The sequence below is a fragment of the Schistocerca gregaria genome, chromosome 1 (assembly GCF_023897955.1).
Source record: "Schistocerca gregaria isolate iqSchGreg1 chromosome 1, iqSchGreg1.2, whole genome shotgun sequence".
Taxonomy (NCBI): Eukaryota; Metazoa; Arthropoda; class Insecta; order Orthoptera; family Acrididae; genus Schistocerca; species Schistocerca gregaria.
Genome location: NC_064920.1, coordinates 857,007,300 through 857,031,787, shown reverse-complemented (window position 1 = coordinate 857,031,787; position 24,488 = coordinate 857,007,300). Strand labels below are relative to the sequence as shown.

The 24,488-nt window shown below is 42.9% G+C and overlaps 1 protein-coding gene across 1 annotated transcript in view; it reads right to left on the bottom strand.

Moving 5' to 3' along the window:
- Positions 1-24,488, bottom strand: part of LOC126278200 (uncharacterized) — a 483,044-nt gene that overhangs the window by 118,843 nt on the left and 339,713 nt on the right. The window contains exon 7 of the mRNA XM_049978165.1: positions 7,842-8,137. Coding sequence (XP_049834122.1) covers positions 7,842-8,137 — 296 coding nt within the window. The remainder of the gene's footprint in view (positions 1-7,841; positions 8,138-24,488) is intronic.

Genomic DNA, 24,488 nt, shown 5'->3' with positions numbered 1-24,488 from the left:
TTCCCCACATAAGTTTCCCATTCCTCTTCCTTACAATTTGTTATTAATTTCTTAGCTCTCTTTTGATGTATCTGGTACCTATTCCGGGCCTCTACACTCCCAGAGCTTAACCGTATATGATATAGTTTCTTCATTTCCTCAAACGCCTCCAACAACTCTGTGGTCGCCCATTCAGAACTTACCTCTCTCTCTGTCCCTTCCTAAAGCATCCTCCGCTGCTACGTTAACTGATTGTTCCAGGCAACTGTAATACTCATTAGCACTCCAAACCTGCTTCACTACATCTGGTCTCAGATGTAATCTTTGCTAATACGATCTTTCACTATTTCTCCTTGTAGCAGGTGTATCCTATGTTTTGGATCCTCCCTAGTCCTACTTCCAGCATCCCCCTCTCTTTCCACCTGCTCCATCTTGGGCTTAAACAGAAAATCAATTTTTGATGTAACTATAAAATAATAGGAGCCACGCTCTATGCCTCTTTTTGTCCTTACAGCTTTCAAATTAATTATCGGGTGCCCCCGCACTATTACATAGTCCATAATGAATTTTATGTTCCTTGGAGGATTGGACCAGGTGTACTTACATAATATTTCTTTCTGCTGGGCTTAGCGACTCATAACAGTACGCTTCTGAACCTTACGGACGTTAATAAACCTCCTTCAGTTATCTTTTTCTACATCTTGTCTCCAGCGTTCTACTTCATGATTTAATCTTTTTTCAGTTCGTCCATTTAAGTCCCCAATTACTGTATATGGACAGTCGTCAGCCATTTATTGTAAATCATCCCATTTTTTCTCTTCAGGCGCTTTTTTGTTAGGGCCATAATTAATTCCAGTTTTATTCCATGAAATTTTATTTTACGTTTGTTATCCTTTCATTCACTTCTTTTCAGTTAATTACTCCTTGTTTTCACTTTTTGCACTCCAGAACAGAATATAATCTCTAATTACTTCCTGTCCAGATCCGTTCTTTTTCGTTTCTTTCATTACCAGGATATCCATTTCTAGTAGATCCATTTCTTCACTTACATTCTTGATTTTTCCTTGTAACCGTTGAGCATTCCATGTATCACAAATCAGAGCCCTTTTTCTTAACCAGAGTCGATGTCTTTTGATCTTCCTGGCCTTTTTATTTTGCTTGGGAAACGTGGCAAGACCTATTTTTACTGCGGTGGGATGCCAACCTCCGGCCGAGTCCCCAATATGAAGGACTGGGATTGTTCTTCAGGGTTCACTGCCTTCAATACGGCTAAGAGCAACCCCTACCCATGCTACAATTTCAAGAAATGTCACGTACAAAATAAGTACAAAATGCCCTATATTACACCCTATACGGACAACACCAGATTGGCGGAAATCGCGAAATGTTTCCAACTGCAGTTGTAAATTTTATGAGGGTTTCATAATAAAATGTTAAGATGGATATTATAGGAATAACGAATAGATGACATGAGTCGACACATCACTGTCATGTATGCTATAAATATCAAAAGTAAAAGTTAGAAATGTACAAATTCTAATTGTGTCAGCAGTGTTGTGCAGTACAACCCGCGTTCGATGGTCGAGGAGCAGATGTAGGCTTTTCAGTATGGCCATTCTGACCTCCTCCTCACATACGGGCTCTGAAGTGTGCAGCAGCAGCAAATTCAACAAAGCTCATGTTGTACCCAGATCTTTTTACTGATCTTTTAGAGCGCGCAGTGGTGCTCCTGACCGAGGTCAAGCTGCCAGAGTAGGTGTCGGACACACGGTATTTGGTGATGGTGGGCTGTCAGGATCCCAGCCATTGCCAGGGACAACAGAGTGTAGCTTGGGTGCAGGGCATTCCTGCCGGTGAGGCAACTGGTGCCTAGCGAGTGCTGGAGGTGCACCCATATATTGAGGCAAGACAGCGAGTTGGTGACTTCAACAGCCTACCCGGCAGTGGCTTGCAGTAAATGCGATCTCATCCAGGGAGTGAACTCTGACTCATGATGCCTGGCTGGCAGTGTCTGGGGTCAACAGTTGCTAAGTGGGTCTGTGGCCAGCAGGGTTCTTTTCGGTACTGGGGCCCAATTGGTGCTAGATGCAGAATCGTAGGGCAAGTGGTACTCTCGTACGATGAAATGGAGTTGGTGGCTGAAGCAGTGGGTGGTGATTGAGTGACAACACGTATGTCGTTCAGACAGAGGTATCCCACACTACAACAGTTTCAGGCTTGATGCCCTTTGCTGGCTGGATGGTCGCTATCTGTATGAGCTTTGAAACATCTTGTTGTTGTGTAGACACCACAGGTGTTACGTAGTCGCTCTCTCATAATGCTCAAGTGGTCTCCGAGATTTCGATAACACATGTGATCCCAGAACAGGTAGTTATACCGACTTATTGAAACTGGGTGGTGTGGTGTAATGCTGACACAGTTGGTTGCTTTTATCTGCAGTGCTTACGCAGCGATCAGACGGTGACCTGAAAGAGCTGGCCAGAGGCCACTACAAAATGTATTGTAACTATGGCTGAAAATTAATGATTTTTACTTCGCAATATCGTCGAGGGTGTGGACGTCAGTAATTGCCAGTCTCGTCCTCTCTAAACCAGGATGGCGTGTGCACAGTGTTGGGTTGTGTAATACCAGCAACATGGTGGTCACGAAATCAGAAGAGCTCGCCTAGGTAGTGTATTCTTTACCAGTAAGATACTCCAAAATGGTTGATGGAGGGTACTTGATGTCATGAGTTGACTCCCAGGCTGCAGTGCCTACGTCAGTGTAGAAAAAAAAAACCAGCAAGTTTGGCCGTGATAGCACTTGAACGCTGGGCAGGAGTGGTGCCTCAGTGGCTGGTGGTGGCCTCACTTTCGTGAGCCTGAAGTCACGCGCCAGCAGTCAGCGATCAAGCTTGTGCTGGGCAGCCCACTTCTGCAGCCCATGAAACACGTGGCGAGTTGCTGTGCACGTCCCCTCGGACATGCACAGAGACCAGATGAAGTCACCCTGGAGGTGCTTCCCTTCTGGAACTGTGCCTACGAGCAGCTTGCAAACCAACAGCTAGTGGATGAAGCAGCTGGATGTAGACTAAGCTGGCTGTCCGAAATGGGACTGTCAACTTGCGTGCTCTCGGCATCAGTAGCAATCAGAGGCAAGGCACTGTTACGTGTTTCTAGTCGCTCTGCGTAATATTTTTGTGGCAGGACCCGATCTTTAGACACGCAGGGGACCGAGCCAGTGTAGCGTGAAGAAATTTAGCTCTCCACTGAAGTGGAATGGTGTCACACATCGGGCTATTTCAACAATAATGCAACACTCGCAGTAGAATTTCTTAGGCAGCTAGTTTTCCTGCCTTACCATAGGTTGTTAGTCTTGCAAGGAGGGTTGTTGCTGCAACAACTGTTTGATAGTTCACTAAACATGGTGGCGATTACTTATATTATGTCACCCTTGTATTAAGTTTTTTAAACTAGAAATTTTTGTTAAATACAAGTAACGTTTTGCTTTATGGTGCTTGCTTATGGTAATTTTATTATGAACAGATACATTCGATGATGAAATGCATATTCTGAAATCGATTGAAGTGGTTCTTATGGAACTTTTATTCAATACAGCCAAAAACTCTTCATGATTTACTTCCATGCAGGTGGTTATAATTAAACTGATGGTGTTCTGAGTGCTGCAGTGTTGGTTGTGAACATTGTAAGACGCTGTAACATCATAGGTATGTTCATTAATTGGTGTGCTCATGGAGTATGTTGAAGAAAATAGTAGTTTGACTTTTTGCGACCAGATGAACATACGGCGCCGTAAGCTGTCAGAATGCAAGAACAGGGAGGAACGATCAAATGGTGATAATGGTGGTTCTGCCACATTTATTAGGATATGGTTATACGTTACAACATGTGTTCTATATGGTCTCCTGAATCAGCAACGTCTTGCATCCATAACATGGCATGGTGGACAGTTACTCATGGCATATCCGGTGCAATCAGAGTGTCGTATTGTTGTATGCTATCCTTCAGATCGTGAAGAGTCTGGATACATCGCTGAAAGAAAAGACCTGTCAGATATCCCCACGACCGCAAGCCATACAGATTTAGGATATGGGATCTCCATGATCACACAGTCACATAAGATGAGTGGAGTGGATAGCCCTGCACAAAAGCTCGGTGGAGTAGAACCCCATATGCGAAAATTCTGTGCATTCACTGGACCATGCAGAGTAAAATGTGCCTTGTCCATCCAAAGGATATTTACTGACGACATGTCGCCCATTTTCATGACCGCCAAAAAAGGAAGGGATAGTCACAGCGTTGCAGCATATCTTGGGACTTCATTCGGTGCACATTCAGAATCTTATAAGGTACTAGTGTAAAATGTGCCGCAAAACCTTTTGAACTGTTGACGAGATGAGAGACAATCCGTGTGATACAGCTCGAGCACAGACTGCAGTATTTGAGGGAAGTGCTGCACTGTCAGCTGTAATTACTTCATCAACTGCCATGGGAACAGGCCACCTCCCACTCCTTGCTGCACCACTTAATTCACTTCTCTCTTCAAATTTATTGATCGTACTTTTTAACCCATTTATTGTCACGAGGCCTTTTCGTACCTGTTTGCGTCGGCAATATTACCGCAATGCAGCGCTGCTATTACACCAACAGTCACTTCACAAAAGGAAGCAAAGCACGTCGCCTACCGACGAACAGCATACTGTCCACAAAACGGGAAATGTTTCACATTCTGATTGCTTACAGCGCCATTGTTTCACCTAGTGCAGAAAGTGGGACTATTATTTTTTTCAGTATACTCTGCAAGGGCAGCGGTTGATGAATATATCTACGATGTTTCAGAGTCCTGCAATGTATACAGCCCTCACTGCAGCACTCGAAGGACAGTCAGTTTAATTACACTACTGGCCATTAAAATTGCTACACCACGAAGATGACGTGCTACAGACGCGAAATTTAACCGACAGGAAGAAGATTTTGTGATATGCAAATGATTAGCTTTTCGGAGCATTCACACAACGTTGCTGCCGGAGGCGACACCTACAACGTGCTGACATGAGGAAAGTTTCCAACCGATTTCTCATACACGAAAAGCAGTTGACCGGCGTTGCCTGGTGAAACGTTGTTGTGATGCCTCATGTAAGGAGGAGAGATGCGTACCATCACGTTTCCGACATTGATAAACGTCGGATTGTAGCCTATCGCGATTGCGGTATATCGTATCGCGACATTGCTGCTCGCGTTGGTCGAGATCCAATGACTGTTAGCAGAATGTGGAATCGATGGGTTCAAGAGGGTATTACGGAACGCCGTGCTGGATCCCAACGGCCTCGTATCACTAGCTATTGAGATGACAGGCATGTTATCCGCAAGGCTGTAACGGATCGTGCAGTCACGTCTCGATCACAGAGCCAACAGTTCGACGACGATTTCAGCAGCATGGACTATCATCACGGAGACCATGGCTACGGTTACCCTTGACGCTGCATCACAGACAACAGCACCAGCGATGGTGCACTCAACGACGAACCTGGGTGCACGAATGGCAAAACGTCATTTTTTCGGATGAATCCAGGTTCTGTTTACAGCATCATGATGGTCGCATCCGTGTTTGGCGACATCGCGGTGAACGCACTCTGGAATCGTGTATTCGTTATCGCCATACTGGTGTATCACCCGGCGTGTTGGTGTGGGGTGCCATTGGTTACACGTCTCGGTCACCTCTTCTTCGCATTGACGGCACTTTGAACAGTGCACGTTACATTTCAGATGTGTTGCGACCCGTGGGTCTACCCTTCATTCGATCCCTGCGAAACCCTACGTTTCACCAGTATAATGCACGACCGCATGTTGCAGGTCCTGTACGGGCCTTTCTGGATACAGAAAATGTTCGACTGCTGTCCTGGCCAGTACATTCTCCAGATCTCTCACCAATTTAAAACGTCTGGTCAATGGTGGCCAGTAACTGGTTTCGTCACAATACGCCAGTCACTACTCTTGATGAACTGTGGTATCGTGTTGAAGCTGCATGGGCTGCTGTACCTGTACACGTTATCCACGCTGTGTTTGACTCTATGCCTAGGCGTATGAAGGCCGTTATTACGGCCGGAGGTGGTTGTTCTGGGTACTAATTTCTCAGAATCTATGCACCCAAATTACGTGAAAATGTAATCACATGTCAGTTCTAGTATAATATATTTGTCCAATGAATACACGTTTATCATCTGCATTTCTTCTTGGTGTAGCAATTTTCTTCATCTACTCTACATCTACATACATTCTCCTCAATCCACCATACGGTGCATGGCGGAGGATACCTCGTACCACAACTAGCATCTTCTGTCCCTGTTCCACTCCCAAGCAGAACGAGAGAAAAATGACTGCCTATATGCCCTAATCTCTTTTATCTTATCTTTGTGGTCTTTCCGCGAAATGTAAGTTGGCGTCAGTAAAATTGTACTGCAGTGGGCCTCAAATGCTGATTCTTTAAATTTCCTCAGTAGCGATTCGCTTTCCTCTAGAGACTCCCACTCGAGTTCCTGAAGCATTTCCGCAACACTCGCGTGATGATCAAACCTACCAGTAACAAATCTAGCAGCCCGCCTCTGAATTGCTTCTATGTCCTCCCTCAATCCGACCTTATAGGGATCCGAAACACTCGAGCAGTGCTCAAGAACGGGTCGTATTAGTGTTTTATAATCGGTCTCCTTCACAGATGAACCATATCTTCCCAAAATTCTACCAATGAACAGAAGACGACTATCCGCCTTCCCCACAACTGCCATAACATGCTTGTCCCACTTCATATCGCTCTGCAATGTTACGCCCAAATATTTAATCGACGTGTCTGCGTCAAGCGCTACACTACTAATGGAGTATTCAAACATTATAGGATTGTTTTTCCTATTCATCTGCATTAATTTACATTTATCTATATTTAGAGTTAGTTGCCATTCTTTATACCAATCACAAATCCTGTCCAAGTCATCTTTTATCCTCCTACAGTCACTCAACGACGACACCTTCCCGTACACCACAGCATCATTAGCAAACAGCCGCACATTGCCATTCACCCAATCCAAAAGATCATTTATGTAGATAGAAAACAACAGCGGACCTACCACACTTCCCTGGGGCACTCCAGATGATACCCTCACCTCCGATGAACACTCACCATCGAGGACAACGTACTGGGTTCTATTACTTAAGAAGTCTTCGAGCCACTCACGTACTTGGGAGCCAATCCCATATGCTCGTACTTTAGTTACGAGTCTGCAATGGGGCACCGAGTCAAACACTTCCCGGAAGTCAAGGAATATGGCATCCGTCTGATACCCTTCATCCATGGTTCGCAAGATATCATATGAAAACAGGGCGAGTTGAGTTTCGCAGGAGCGGTGCTTTCTAAAGCGGTGCTGATGCACGGACAGCAACTTCGTCTCAAGGAAATTCATTATATTCGAATTGATAATATGTTCGAGAATCCTGCAACAAACCGATGTTAAGGATATTGGTCTGTAATTTTGAGGATCCGTCCTTCTACCATTCTACCTGCGCTTTTTTCCAGTCGCTCGGGACTTTACGTTGGGCAAGAGATTTTAATGGCCAGTAGTGTATATGCGACTGGTTTAATACCTTCCAGTCCATTCTCGTCTACTATTACTTATTCGTCTTCCCCGTCCTACTTCGCCATCCCGCTTCCACTTTTCTTTAGCCGAACCTGATTTCTTTCGCTGGTAACAAAAACGCAGCCCCACGGAAAGGGGCTGAGAACACGCGCCCTGGCAGCCGTGCCCTAGTTGCGGCACTGCCACTGCGGTGTAGTGAAGTGTGGCGTAGTGCGGCGGCGGCGGCGGCGGCGCTCACCACTGGCGGTCGACGGCGAGGCAGAGGGCGTGCGGCGCGGGCGGCAGCTCTCCGTCGAAGAGCGCGAGGCTGGCGGCGTCGCAGCCCTGCGGCGGGTCGCCGGCCGCGTGGAACTTGAGCAGCGCCAGCCAGACGCGCCGGCCCGGCGGCGCGCGCACCGCGTAGCGGCAGGTGGCGCCGCGCGGCAGCGAGTGCCGGGGCGCCTCCAGCCAGCCGCGCCACGGCGGGCCCTCCACCGAGAACTCGCACCGCTTGTTGCGCACGTACGTCCACGACTGCTGCGGCACGTACCGCACCTGCAACGCAGCCGCTGACTGACGAGGGAAGGTCACCGTAGTTGTCGCGGAGAACAGAGCAGAATTGTTTTTGATATGCTTCACGAGTTTGCAGCCGGATCATGTCGTCGTCCAGGCACAATATTTCGGCGGACCAGCTGGCCGCCATCTTCAGGTGAGTTAATGCTGTGCACTGCGTCGCCGGAACTGAATTCCAGCCACAACGACGGAAACCTTTATACACCATGAAAAGAGCACCGCGCGTGCGTCAAATGATGGGTAGCGCCTCCTGGCGGCAAGTGGACAAGCAGCGCGCCGGTGGGAGAAACGATAAATCGCAACACCACTAGTTGGAAGAATCCAATGATCGAAAAGAAGACCGTTGTTGTTTAATGTCGGACAAAATCCATATCTTACTTAGAAGAAATTCTTTATCCCTGTTAATAATATTAGTGGATAATCTAATTTCAATCGATTCTATAAGAGCACATTCCCATCATCCTGTGTCCTTCATTAAGGCAATGTTCCGCCACTGCCTACTGCTCAGGCTGGAACAACCGAGTTTGCCGATGATGTTCCACACACCGGTCCTGAATACTTTGACCAATATACTTCCTTCCACAGTGACACGGAATTTCATAAACCCCGGGCCTCCTCAAGCCCAAATAATCTTTAACTGAGCCAGAAAGGGTTCTAGTCTTGGCCACCGGCGTAAAAACACTTTTAATATTATATTTCCTTAAAATTCGTGAAATTTTGGATGATATACTTCCCGCAAAGTGTAAATAAGCAACAGCTTCAAAAGTATCCTCTATTGGCTCCAGTGACGGACCAAACTGAAGACCACGGCATATGTGTTGTTCCGTATATCCATTCTGTTTAAAAACAATCTTCAAATGATCAAGTTCTTCTTTCAAATGTTCTTCGTCAGACATGGCATAAGCTCTTTTCACCAGAGTCCGCAAAAACTCCACTACGTTGATGTGGTGGATGACAGTTGGTCGCATGAAGATAGCGGTCAGTATGAGTAGGTTTCCGACACACATTATGTTCAAAAGTCCCATCATCCTTTCTTTGAACTAAAACATCAAGAAACGGAACTTTGCCATCACTTTCAATTTTCATAGTAAATTTAATACTTGGATGTAGAGAATTAAAATGATCTAAGAAGCGTTTCAGAGCATCAAATTCCATGTGGCCAAACCATAAAAATGTCATCAACGTATCGCAAAAAATACTTTGGTTTATGAAAGGAAGTTTTAAGTGCTATGTCCTGAAAGTCATCCATAAAAGATTGGCGACTATGGGGGAGAGTGGACTCCCCATAGCCACCCCGTCAGTTTGCTCAAAATATACATCATTAAAAAGAAAATACGTTCAAGTCATCTCACGCACACGCGGTGCTCTGTTCATGGTTTATAAAGGTTTCCGTCGTTGTGGCTGGAATTCAGTTCCGGCGAGGCAGTGCACTGCATTAACTTACCTGAAGATGGCGGCCAGCTGGTCCGGCGAAATATTGTCTCTGGACGACGACATGATCCGGCTGCAAACCCATGAAGAATATCAGAAGTTATTACGCCGGGAAAGTCTACGAAATCAGAATTATTTTTGATTTTAAACTGGCTAGAAAGAAAAACTGCAATGCTGCAATGGTATTTACAGGAGAGGGAGGAGCAGGGAGGTGGTGATAGGTTTCCCCTCTTTACTGGAACACTGCATTTACGTGTCGCACTGCAAGCAGCAAAGTGGCCACGACACCTCAGATCTGCATGTTAGAGTAGATCAGATTTTCTTTGACAACGAAGATGCCACATTTATTTACACTGACCTGTTCTCCAGGATGACCAATACATCCACCGCCATAAGCGGATACAGTATATTATACGCTGGGATTCGATCAGCTCTCTTCTGAACTTCAGGACTGCATCCACATGCTCCACTTGGGGGATGTCTCTGTGGCATTCCTCTGGATCCCAGGGCATGTTGGCATACGCCGAAACGAGGCAGCCATAAGAGCCGCCAAGGCTAAGTCTCTCTTCCTCGGCCCACTGTTTGCGTGCTTCCCTCTGGCTATCTATAGAGCACTTTATGTCGCTGTTTTGCTCTTTTATGGCACACACATTGTGCACTTCCCGATAATAAATTACGGGACATAAAACCTCTTCCTCGGACCTCTTCCTCCTGGCCTCGTCGTCGGAAGGAGGTAATTTTAAGTACGGATTGGGCTCTGTATTTTTAGCAGTCGAAATCTTTTAAGTGGCGATCCTCCCCCGCTTTGTCCCCATTGCTCTCAACCGTGGACGGTGGGGCACCTTTTACTTCATTGCCCCTATTTTACTCCTCTACGCGTCAGTTTACAGCTGTCGCCTGATGTATCTTCCCTTTTAGCAGATCACACGAGCTCAATCGATCGCGTCCTTGAGTTTGTCAGTATCGGTGAGGTGACATCGGTAATTTGAAGCTCTTTCCGGGGAAAACAACCCCCCTTCAACAGCAGTTTTCTAAGATTTCATTTCGTTTATAGTTTCCCTCTTTCTTGTGTATCGCTCCCATTGCTGCTGATTTAAATTTCCGTTTTTTACCCTTCACTATGACACAGAATGGGCGCTTATGATCGAAGCAGTTTTGTGTCCTAAAACAATTTTAAAAAACGAGACAATCAGTAGCTGTGAAACTATTGATGGAGTACTTTGGTACTGTAGAAGATGTACCTACAGAAGAAGAGTAACAGTTGACAGAAGAAGATGCTGTACCACTAGAGTTTACTACACTTTTAAGAGATGAAAAGGCATCAGATGAAGAAAATGATAGTGCCTTGGCAGCGAGAGATGAAGTAATGTCACCACTGGTTGATTTCCAGGGAATGAGCGGTTCTCTTATCAACCATTACCTCCAAGAAAACGAACAAAGTTTCCAGAAGGATATCTGACGGATGCGTACGAGATACGGACGGAAACATCAAGGGGAAAAAGATGGAAACATTGAGCCTTCCCGTCTGTATTGTCGTGGAGTAGTAACTTATACGCACCTGATAATTACGAGTGTTGGCACAGACAAGGAAAATAAAGACCAGGATTGTGTTACAAAATTCTGAAAACATTCTAAAACAACGTCATTCGTCAAACTCAAAAAATTCTGCAGGATATGAAACATCGTGAATTGGGTGATCATTTTGTAGCAAAGACATAGCGAAACGCAACAATGTAAGTTCATGTCTGCACATTGACACTTTGGGAACTGGGCCTCACAGTTCACTGTAGTTCAAAACTTCCAGCTAGAGGATAAAGAAATTTAAATGTGAGAATAAGACAGTCTGTCGCAAAATATCCCACAAACTTAGCAGCGGTTGATAGAAGCGAACGCCGATATTCATAAGAAAGCTTCTCAATTAATCAGAGAAACCAGGTTTCTCTTTTAGGAAAAACGTCTCTCACCCGACCAAGTAACTGATGCCTATCAATCAAGATTTGATAAAGAGTTACGATCTGGACGGACTCTCCATTGAAGGGAAGCGAGGATGTCTTTTCATCGGTTGGATGCATAGCGACAACGACAGAGTCTTATTTAATAATGCTTTGGATTGTGATGGATGCTACCCAATTTTTATGTTCTTGTATCGTAATCCACTAGTCATTTTGTGGAAAATATGGATGTAAATCTACTGAACATTAAGCTTTTGCAAGCAAATATAACGAATAGGAATTTAAAAGGCTTCCTCCAACAAGTAATGTTGACAGATGTAGTCCTTCTTTTGATTGACTCCTGGACAGCCAACAGAGACAGCGAACTATGCACCTCTAAAGTTCCTGAAGACGTTGAACAAATCAAGAAACTGATCGCGGGAAAGCGCACAGGCATTGTTCAACCTCCCGAAGTTTTCTTCGTCCGTCCACATAAAAATTTTGTGAAATTTTCAAGGACACAAATATGGTAACTTCTGACAACGCCTTCAGTCGTTTGTGTATTTCCTGGTTTCGGCGGCACCACCTTCCAACTTATTCAAAGATGCATTTTTTTTTTAATGCGGCTTGACCAAACACTCCCTGTTGTATGATAAATATCCTTGAATATAGCTTAGAAGCAAGGTTAACGGAAGAGTGTTTCAGTGAGAAGTGTGACCAACCTGCTTTCATCAAATGTGCACACTGCGAGAACTGTTTATGCATTCACCATGCTGTTACTGCTGACCTGCATATTTTTACCTCTAGTAATGTAATCAAGTAAGTAAACTCTCTTACAGAATCTTACAAGTCGTATTATCGACTACTTGTCTCAAATAATCCATTTTCGTAATAAATCATTCACACTTACAGTATTATCATCGTAGCTTTTGGGGCTGATATCTCCTGTTCTAATAGTTCACAGCAGTTACAATATTTATGATGTATGCATATTTTCTTGCTCTACTAACGGCGCTATGTATTAATATAATTTACGCTACAGTATATCGTGATCTTTCCTTGTGAGAACACTGCACAGAGAATCAGTTGCGGGAAATTTTAGTGTTCCATGCCTCAATCGGTAAAAACGGAACCGTAATAGGATTGCTTTGTTGTCCGGCTGTCTATCTGTCTGTATGTCTTCCCCACTGTTAGGAAACATTTTTCTCAGGAACAGGAAGACGTATCGAGCTCAACTTTAGGGCGTATGTTAGGGTCTCTGGTCCCATATCTGTGTAAAAATATTAGGCTTCTAAGTCAATACAATCAAAAGCCTCAGTCTATTACGCCATATATTTTGATATTCGAAAACTCAAACATCAAAACCTGTACGGTGCTTCCCGTTGACATAGGTTCATGAAATTTGGCAAGAAGCAAGGTTTTCACAGTAAGAGAAGAGATAGAAGCTGAAGATTTATAATTTATAATTAGAAAACAAACATTTCTTTCATTGTTTTTTATCTGTCTATCCGTTCCTCCGTTCGTCTGTTAAGAATCTTTTTCTCTGGAACACATTTGCGTATCAAGTTCATCTTTATATTGTAAGGTGTCAGGTAAATCCAACACCGTCAATGAAAACGCTGACATAATAAGCAAACCTACTAGTATGTCACATAGCTCCGAACAAATCGTGACATTAAATTAACCAAAGTAATACAAGTAACGAGTGAGCAAATGGAATACCACAGACTAACACAAGAGTGCCTAAATGCATGTCGTACCTTCCCAGCAGTAGACCGACGCAGTTCCAAAGGGGAGAAACGAGGACAGAAGCCGAGAGCAGAACCGTGTTAAGCTAGAAGGCCCTACGATAAGGGATGGACTGGACACCCACGTCGCCAGCCTTCCTGTAAGACTACCACCCGCACGTTTTAGCGTGAGACTTTTTCGCGTCTCAGGTACGTCAAGGACCACCCCCCGCCCCCAACCCATGTTAAAATCTAGAGCTCTCCAGAAAAACAGTATAGATCTTACGATAACACAAAAAGGGCCACTACCACCGCAAGTTTTAGTGTGAGACTTTTTCGCGTCTCAGGTACGTCAAGGACCACCCCCCAACCCATGTTAAACGATAGAGGCCTCCAGAAGAACAGTATAGATCTTACGATAACGCTAAAAGGACCACACCAGCTGCAGGTTTTAGCGTGAGACTTTTTCGCGTCTCTGTTACGCTGCAAACTTTAAAAACATTGCCCCACCACGAATAGTATAACGTTTCTCATTGGATAGACAGAATTTTTGTAGGCGGAGCTTAAGGTTAACATTGAGACCCTGATTTGTCAGATGAAAACACAGCCAGATAGTTTTTTTTTAAACCAACTACGGTAAATTGTAGTGAGGAGAAGTTAGGAGAAAAGAGTTGCTTCCGAGATGGCGAGGTGAGCGGAGCTGTGCTGCCCGCCGCTGCCCTGACGCTGCCTAAACACCGACAGGATAATGAACGCACGCGATGCCGCATTTTTGAGCGCATAAGGCTTCACTCAGAACTGCAGAAGTCTCATCTGTTACACCCCCTTTCTTGCGTAATACTAGAGTTGATCGTTAATTAAAACTCATGGTGTTCACATTTGCCACTTGAAGAACAGATCTGAAACGCGATGATTTTTCTTTTATATAGTTACTGAGAAGCCACATCAGCCACTGTAATTTACGACAAGTTAGATAAGTAATTAGAGATAATTGAGGGTCACTGTAGACCATTTTGATAGTTTTCTCTTTTGTGAAACTTAATTTAAACCTAGATTATAGATGTGATATGGCATAGGTCATCCTTCGATCGATTGTAGAACTTGGAAACCCATTCAGGGAATATTCGTTCACATTTTTGTTGAACGTAGTTGGTTTTTACCATCCTGTATTAAAACATTTCCTTTTATCAATAGTGCAATTTATAAACGATGTTTTGTGAATAGAATAAAATTTCCTATGGTAAACTTAACTGCTTTTCGACGTTATTTTACCAGCTAAAAGAAATAGGAAAGCCTTGAACCCCTTCCACTAAATTTAGTTGGTACTAAGATTCTTTTACAGGGAGTGCAGTGGAGCTGACGCTGAGATAATTTAGTATTTGGTTATATCATCGGTAATCTCACTGAACTCTTCTGAATTCTACATGTCATGTGTGGTCTGGCGTCTCCTTACCAGCAAGAGGCCGCAGGTTCAAACTAGTCAATTCCCTAAAAAAACAAGCTCAGAGCGTAGGGAGACACGATATAGAACAAACAGACACCACCATGAATGTTTAGAATATCTTTATATCACGTAGTAAGGTCTATGGTACCTTGTGGATGAAGAAATTTTATGCTTCCAAGTCAATGCAGTCAAAACCTTCGGCCATTTATGTCACTTATTTTGATACTCGAAAACTTACTCATCAAAAACTATAGGGTACTTCCCGTTGACCTGGAATGATGAAATTTGGCAAGAAGCAAATTTTGACATTGAAAATATAAGAACAAATCAGAAAATTGTTAATTACTCATTATATCACACGAAAAATGTTTTCTGTAATTTTTCATCCATATTTTTGTTTGTTTGCCTGTCAAGACACCTTTTTCTCTGGAACCAGTTGGCATATAAAGTTCAAAGTTATGTCACATATTATGAAATATGGCCCGTGGTGGTGTAAAAACTTAAGCTTCCAAGTCAATGCAATGAAAAATTCGGCCATTTATGTCACATATTTTGATACTCGAAAACTCACACGTCAAACCTACAGGGACTGTCCCGTTGATATAGAAAGATGAAATTTGGCAAGAAGACAGGTTCGACACGAAAAGTAAAGGAAAAAACACTGAAAATTGTTAATTTGTAAGTACACAATAAAAAATTCTTTTGTCATTTTTATCCGTATGTCAGCTTCTCTGTCTGTATGCCTAGACCAGTTTTCTCTGGGACATGTTGACGTATCAAGTTCAAATTTATGTCACATACTAAAGTCTATGGTCCCTGGAAGGTGAAGAAATTTTGAGCTTATAAGTCAATGCAATCAAAATATCCGGCCATTTATGTCAAATATTTTTATACCCGAAAACTCAGTCATCAAAATTAGTAAGATATTCCTGGTTATTGTGCCGTGGTCGAATGGATTTCTCATTTAAACCCACCGTTTTGCTGCCGCCTGCGAAGGACATTTTCAAGGAGGATGACAGCTTCTTTGGGTGTCCGATTCGCACCCTGTCATGCTACTGTCAATCGGACACTCAAAGAAGCTACGGATGGGGATGAAACGCAAGACTTCAAATATGAAATCCAATCGACCACGGCACAATATCGGATATCGGGGAACATCTTATATATAATTGTGACACATCCAGCCGTGGCGATTAGATTTTACTCATCAAAGCCTATGGGATACTAACAGGGATCTGGAACCATGAAATTTGCAAGAATAAATTTTTCAAACTGCAAGTACAGGAAAAGTCGGAAAATTCTTAATTTGTAATTATGTCACACAAAAAAGTTATCACTTTATGCATCTGTCGGTCTGTTCGCCTTTTAAGACTTCTTTTCATCTGGAACGGTTGGCATTCAACTTAAAATTTACCTCACATTTTAAGCTATATGATCCCTTTTCAGTGTCAAAAATTTAAGCTACTAATTCATCGCACTGAAAAGATTGTGCTATTTATGTCACATATCTTGAAACTCGCAGTCGGCCGCGGCGGTCTCGCGGTTCTAGGCGCTGAGTCAGGAACCGCGCGACTGCTATGGCCGCAGGTTCGAATCCTGACTTGGGCATGAATGTGTGTGATGTCCTTAGGTTAGTTAGGTTTAAGTAGTTCTAAGTTTTAGGGGACTAATGACCACAGATGTTAAGTCCCATAGTGCTCAGAGCCATTTGAACCATTTTTTTTTGAAACTCGCAAACTCACTTATCAAAACAAATAGCGTACTTCCCTTTGGCCTAGAGTTATGAAATTCGGCAGGAAGCAGATTTTCACATTACAAGTAAAGGAAAAAGTCCCAAAATGATTAATTCGTAATTTGTAATTTTTGGCTCAGAAACTGGCAGTTCGGGCAATAAGTGGTGTAACTTTGCGAATCTCTTGTCGACCCCTGTTCACTCTGGATACTCTGACGTCACCCTCTCAATATATGTGTTCTTTACTGTCGATTCTTCTTAACAATATCAACTTATTCTCAAGAGTTAGCAACTTTCACTCAGTTAATACTAGGCAGAAATTCATTCTGCATTTGGATCGCACTTCGTAACTCCTTTGTAGAAAGGTGCGCAGTATACTGCTGCATTAATTTGCAATATGCTACCACAAGAATTCAAAAATCTTAGCAGTAATCCACGTGCTTTCAAATCGAAAGTGAAGAGTTTCCTCATGGGTCACTCCTTTTATTCTGTTGAGGAGTTCCTTGAAAAATTAAGCTGATTCTTATGTTGTATTGTTGATTACGTTTACTTAAAACATATGGCTTGATTTTTTTGGGTTCATAAGCATTTCATGTCACCTGTTATTACTTTTATGTTGTAATTTCATGTACCGACACGTCTCATGACCTTGGAGATTTGCTCCTCAATTTGGTGCTATTGAACTAGGCGCGTAAAGAAATAAACCAAACAAAAAATATTTTGTGCCATTTTTTATCCGTCTGCCTGTCTGTCCGTCTTCTGCCCGTCTTTTAAGACCCCTTATCCTATGGAACAGGTTGGCATATCAATTTGAAATATGTGTCACATACTATAGTCATCTGGCGACGTAAAAAAATTAAACTTCTAAGTCAATGCAACGAAAAGATTCAGTCATTTATGTCAAATACTTTGATACTTTCAAGCTCACAAATAAAAGCATGCTGGGTAATCTTCCCGGTGACCTAGAATCATGAAAATTTGCAAGAAGTAAGGTTTCACAGCACACGTAAAGTAAAAACTTTTGAAATTTGTTAAGTTGCAATTATATGACATAAGAAATATATTTTTACTGTTTGAATATACGTTGCATTCATCATCTGTCAAAAGCATAGTAGAAGAACATTACTGTATGGTCCCTGCTCGCTTCTTTTTGTATATCCAGCCTAATCTGAGAAACTACAGTAGAGATTTTGATACGGTCTAGGAATTCTCCGGAGGCAATGTCCTGCTATTATCGATATCGATAACAGAGAAAAATTTTTGAGATTCTCGATTCCCAGGATGGATGAAGTACAAAGTTTGTACAGAACTTTCAGTGCGCGAGTCCTACCTGTACTCGCTCAGTTTGTTTTCTCAGCTTTGCATGTACTTTCATATATTAACATCAATTTAATATCTTGCAGTGGCGTAAGCTACAGTTTACCTACACTGGTGTGCAAAACTAAAGAGCGAAAGTAAGTTCTGCATGATGTGTCACTGCCAAGTCATATAAGATACGAACAGAAATGACACTTTTACTCAAAGACAATAATTACACTGCAATCACTGCGGTTCTTGATGATCCGCAGGGCATTAAAACTGTTGCAGCATGGTTATAAATAGCGTGTGCTATCACCACAGACGGCAATGCATCTCTCCAACGTGCTCTCGTGCTGGCTACAAGGTTAGTACGTTCTTGTGGTTCCGTTCCTCCGACTGCGCTGTTGACAGCTACTGGATGACTGTTATGAAATAATATGTACAGCAACAGTCACTTTTTAATAAGATTTTATTTGCACGACGCGTTTCGATAGCAAACTGTTATCATCAGGTGCATTTACAATTATCTCTACTCTGTAGTTAACATGGAGTGAGTTTGGTTTCCTTTGTTGTGTGTCCCAGTGAGTTGATCGGTCGAAAAAGACGCACGCTCAGGAAGATAACAGAAAAACAACAGAAACAGATTCTACCAAACACAGCTCATCTTGCTAGCCCACGACAAACAATCCTCCTGTATACAGTGCATTAGCTAACAGATCCCGCATTACACCAATGTCTTAGTATGCAAAGCTTGATGAGATTAGAACAATCAAACAAATAGCTGCAATAAATGGCTTTGATGACACACTAACTGACAGCCTCGCACCAAACAGAAAGAGATATATTAAACCAATTTCCACTCAGAAAAGTAAAAGGAAACTCATTGGTTGCAATCCCTTCACAGACAAACTCTCCTACAAAATAGTAAACATTTTCAGACCACAAATCATTAGTATTGCCTTCACAACATTAACAAAACATACAGATAAACACTAACAATAAGGCATTTGTAAAATAGTACGAAGTACCTCCAAAGCCATCTAGGTAGGACAAACCGAGCGAGACGTCCAAAAAAGATAGAACAAACATATAACTGCCTACGACACTAACAACTAAAATAAATCAGGAACAGTAACAAAAAAGGGGGGTGGGGACAGTCACCCAAATAAAAGTCATAGGGCATCCATTCCGTGGTGTAGCACATGATGATCTTCATATATTACATAAAACGGAGAAGAGAAACATAATGGACTTATATGAAGAATTGGAAATATTTATTCATGGGACAGTACATGGAGACATGTTACTAAATAATAAACTTGAAAGTGAAAATATTAACTTTTTTTAAAAAAATTCTCCAGTGTTGAATGCTTATTTCAATAGAAGAAAATGTTCTTATCAGTTATTCACTTATTATTTGCCATGACATAAATACATATAGCTATAAACGTTTCATCTTCACTTGTCGCTACTGCTTTAAAATTAGAAAAATGTTTATCTCAGCTTTTAACATCCTTTGGATTGATTTAAACTAATGATTCTAAAACTGTAGCGTTACAATGGACTTCTCACTGTCCTCTGTGTGCCAGACAACGAATTTACCGACAAAAATGTAAGGAAATGCACTAACAAAATGACTAATCATGCTTATCGCCTAACGCACACACTGTAACATATTTATCTTTCTGAATAGGCGTCTATTTCGACGCATAATCTCACTGCCACACACAGTATAAAAGTGAATGTAACTGCACCTGATGATAGCAGCAATCTGCCCAAAAGTGTCGTGCTAGTAAAATATTACCAACAAATGACTGTTAAACTATATACACTGAAGAGCCAAAGAAACTGGTATATCTGTCTAACATCGTGCAGGGCCACCGCGAGCACGCAGGAGTGATGAAACACGGGTGGTATGGACTCGACTAATGTCTGAAATAGTGCTCGAGGGAACTGCAACCATGAATCCAACAGGACTGTCCATCAATTCTTAAGAGTACGAGGGAGTGGAGATCTCTTCTGAACAGCACGTTGCAAGGCATCCCAGATATGCTCAATAATGTTCATGTCTGGGGAGTTTGGTGGCCAGCGGAAGTGTTTAAACTCAGAAGAGTGTTCCTGGAGCCATTCTCTAGCAATTCTGGACGTGTGGTATGTCGTATTGTCCAGCTGGGATTACCCAAGTCCGTCAGAATGCACAACGGATATGAGTGGATACAATTGGTCACACATGATGCTTAGGTTGGTGTCACCTGTCAGAGTCGTATCTAGACGTATCAGGGGTCCCATATTACTCCAACTGCACACGCCCAATACCATTACAGAGCTTGCAACAGCTTGAACAGATCCCTGCTGACATGCAGGGCCGCCGGTGGGGCCGAGCGGATCTAGGCGCTACCGTCTGGAACCGCGCGACTGCTACGGTCGCAGGTTCGAATCCTGCCTCGGGCATGGATGTGTGTGATGTCCTTAGGTTAGTTAGGCTGAAGTAGTTTTAAGTTCTAGGGGACTGATGACCTCAGAAGTTAAGTCCCATAGTGGTCAGAGCCATTTGAACCAACATGCTGGGTCCAAGGATTCATCAGGTTGTGTCCATATGTGTACACGTCCATCCACTCGATACATTTCGAAACGAGATTTGTCCGACCAGCGTGTAGCTCGACATTTTAGTAGGAGCGATGCCACTATTCGACGGTGTCGACAGGAAAGGGTGAGCCATGGTCGAAACAGCCTCAAGAAGGATGCGGTTGATGTAGAGAAACGGCAGAACGTGGGGATCGAGTAATCGTCAGAGAGGCACTAAGACTCACGAATTCATCATTATCACCGATCTCACATGCAACTGGTGCTTCAGTGACCACAAGGACCATTAATAAGCGGCTCACAGAAAAGGGGCTGAGCTCGCGGCGTCCCGTTGACCTCTTACAGACCCCGTTTGCAATGGTTTCGGGCACATTCAACCTGGAACCTCATTGACTGGAGCAGAATTGTCTTCACTGATGAGTCGCGCTTCACACTGAGTTCCGATGATGAAGGAAGATGTGTTTGGAGATGCTCCAGCCAGCGGTGCGATACCAATCTTAATGTCGCCTGCCATACGGCCCAACAGCCAGGAGTGATAGTGTGGGGTGCCATTTCATTTCATAGCAGGACCCCTTTGGTTGTCATTCGCGGTACCCTTCCAGCAAAGCGGTACGTTGTCGATATTCTACGCGCCATTTTATAGCCCTTCATGGCAAGCCATTCTCGGCTTACATTTCAGCAAGATAATTCCCTACCGCTTGTCGTGGTGCTTGCCAAGCCCTACTGTGACCAGCACGGTCGCCGAATCTCTTCCAAACTGAAAACGTTTCGAGCATTATGGGCAGGGAGCTCCAACCAACTCGGGAATTTGAAGATCTGACGCATCAGTTGGACAGAATTTGGCATGATATCCCTCAGGAGGACATCCAACAACGCTATGAATCGATGCCCTGCCGAATAACTACTTGCTTAAGGGTCAGAGGTAGACCAACGATTTATGTACTTGATAAATTTGTGAAATGCTATCTTGAATAAACGGTCAAATTTTTCTGTAATTATAATCATTTGTTGTCTGTATATATCCATCAAGTCTAGTGATTTCCATCCCATTCGAAAAATTCCTTCGTGGTCCTCTTTTTTGTATGAGAGTGGAAATACGTAGTCGTAAGAGCAAAGATACAGAATGTTAATAAACTTTATTTTACTTAAAAAGCTTTAAGAGTTTTCACGTGAAAAATTCGGAGTCAATATTTTTCATCTCGCACTCTTCTTCCGATACCGATTAAATATCGTTAGAAAGATTCGATTCTAAAAGTACTCGATATCGAAACAAAAATGCTGAATACTTACTTGTATCGGAACATCGCTAGGTGGGGTTTGTGGGACGGAGTTTTTGATTTAAAGTCAAGAGTTACTGACCTTTTTTGATCAAAGAGGCTTCTTTTCCGTTACGGAAAGCTAATAAAGCATTCGCAAGTGCGTCTTCATGTATGGGCAGTGAATACTCCTTAGGCTCTTTCCTATTTTTCTCGACCTCACTGTAGAAAATGGCATTAGAGCTGAGCGTAGAGCCATTACATTGCTGAAGGCGGTGTTGGATAAAAGTGACGGACTAGCCTGATACCAACAAATTTCATTCTTTTCTGTGCAATTCTGGGAGTGTTGTATTTGTATGACTCCTTCACAACTGACTGTGAACTTCCCTGTTTGGTTGTAGTGGTGGTTACCGGCGGGAGTTGCCAGTAGCCAGTTGGAGGTAATGTATCGATCTGTTAGCGGCGCACATATTCCAATCCAATGGTATGGCCTCGGAGTCTTTTCTGAAAGTAGTTTGATTGCTACAGGGTTTTTAATTATTGGCATTGGAGTTCTGAGAAACTTAACCCTATCTCGTGTGTCAAGGAGAGGCTGTCAACCCTTAGGTTGAATGATTCAGAGTACAAGAGCGGAGAGTTAAGGCGACTGCGCTAATAAACGCGTTTCCGATTAAATCTGTAATTCGGGTAATTTGTCCAGCGCTCCAAGCATCGTCAATAATACTTGGAGCCTAGCTCTGCTGCTAACAAGGGGACCGCGTGGCTACTCGTCATCACCGTGAACCTCCAAATTTGCGGTGTGTCCAGGGCCTGGCCAGAAATGAAAGTGATGGAAGTGGGGCTTCCAGTAGGCCAAGCATTCGGAAAAAAATTAGTATTTCTGGCGTGGGGCGGATCAGGTATGAGGCATTTATGCTAGATTAGTTTCCAGCAGCGTTTGGTGCAGGAGAAAGAGTGCGTAAGGAAATGCGAAGGTCGTGGCTCCGAGACCCTTTCCGAAAATATTTCTTATATCTTAAACCGAGAATATGCCCAATATATTGTATTTCAGATGACGGAAACCGAAATACAGGGAAACAAATTTCTTCTTTTAACTGACACGTGAGGAGGACAAACAAATCCACAATTGGGCGACGAGATTTTTCAAGGTGAAGAAGGATTGCCGCCATATAGTATTATGGTGATTCCCTCCCAAATGCACACCGCTTGTGCAACCCTGCGATATCTGTTTTTATCGATAGCTAAGGAATTTGATCAAAAATCTTCAAAACTGACTTTATCTCTTCGAGAGAGAAATATAAATCACATACCGATAAAATCGCATCAACATACATTCCATTGTACATCAGAAGCTATCCTCGCCAATATTTGGTAAACTGAATGTTATGCGTAGTGTACTGACACAATGTGCGATGAGAGAGAACCAAATGTGTTTTTGTATAGAAACTTTAAAATAACCACGTAATTGTAAGCGTTAGACGTTGCTAATGTGTGCAAGATACCGAAAATATTATCGCTTCCCCTGTTTCCACTATGAGTATTAACCGAGCACGTGTACATCATCAACTTCAAAACATTAAAGGTATTTGATTATATACAGAGTGACACTGTTGCCCCTACCTCTGGGTTTTACGCAACCCGCAATGTCTTCAAGAAACAATGCTCTAGATTTTCACATTCCCTCCCTCGATATGTGCCAAGTATTAGGCCTACAGAAAAATTGAACCGGATGTTTTCGTAGCAAATGTAATACTGTTAAATTTTGTACTGGGATACGTTTTTGCTGGAGGCATTTGAAGGTTGCTTTTGTATGTTGTTCTTGAATAATTCTAAAACTAGCGAAAATGCATCACAGTAGAAATCTAACTACGTAAAATTTTCTATGAAAAGGTCCTGCTCATTTCTTCTGTAGGACCAATAGGTTGCACCTATTGGTGCAATATTGCGCGAGAGAATATGGAAATCTCGGATGTGGCATTTGAAGGTGTTGCTGGTTGTATAAAACGCAGTGGTAGGGCAGCTGAATCACCCTTAAGTGAAGTTCTCCTATACAGCTTACTGTCCCACCCTGAATTTTCCTTGTCTTTTCTTTCCATGCAATTTATCAAAAAATTAATACATACAGTATAATGAGCATTGTGCCGTTGTCTTTGTAGTGTAAGTAACGTAAAAATTGAAAATAAAAAGCCGGCCGCGGTGTTCTAGCGGTTCTAGGCGCGCAGTGCGGAACCGCGCGACTGCTACGGTAGCAGGTTCGAATCCTGCCTCGGGCATGGATGTGTGTGATGTCCTTAGGTTAGTTAGGTTTAAGTAGTTCTAAGCTCTAGGGGACTCATGACCAAAGACGTTAAGTCCCACAATGCTCAGAGCCATTTGTTTTTGAAAATAAAAAGAAGGTTCCGTATAGGTATTCGAGCCCATGGTCTTCGGATGACCACTCTGTATTCTTTCCGCTGCGCCAAACGTTACCTGGGCAAAAAATGCTATTTTCTTCTGTATGGTTGGCCATCTGGAGTCTCATTTCTGTCACCTTAATTTCTGACCCAGCTCCATATATACCACAAATTTGAACGAAATCTTTGAAATTAATTATATAACGGTCTTTATTGCAATGACTGGTTTCGATCATCACATGATCATCTGCAGACCACCAGCTGTAATATGATACAGGATATAAATTCAAGGGATGCATAAGAAGAATTTTAAATTCGCTAGTATACTACGATCTACAGGTACTTACTATAGATAGATAGAAACATTCATTAACGGATACTGCTTGTTTATACCGTGAGAGTGAATCTCTACTAAGCTTCATTTATCGATGTTTGTGGATGTTCCAATAGAAACAGCACAAGATCAGCGTCTACCATATCCATGGTAACCAACTATGGAAGGTTGTCTAGTGGGCGTCACCCATAAGCATCGCTATT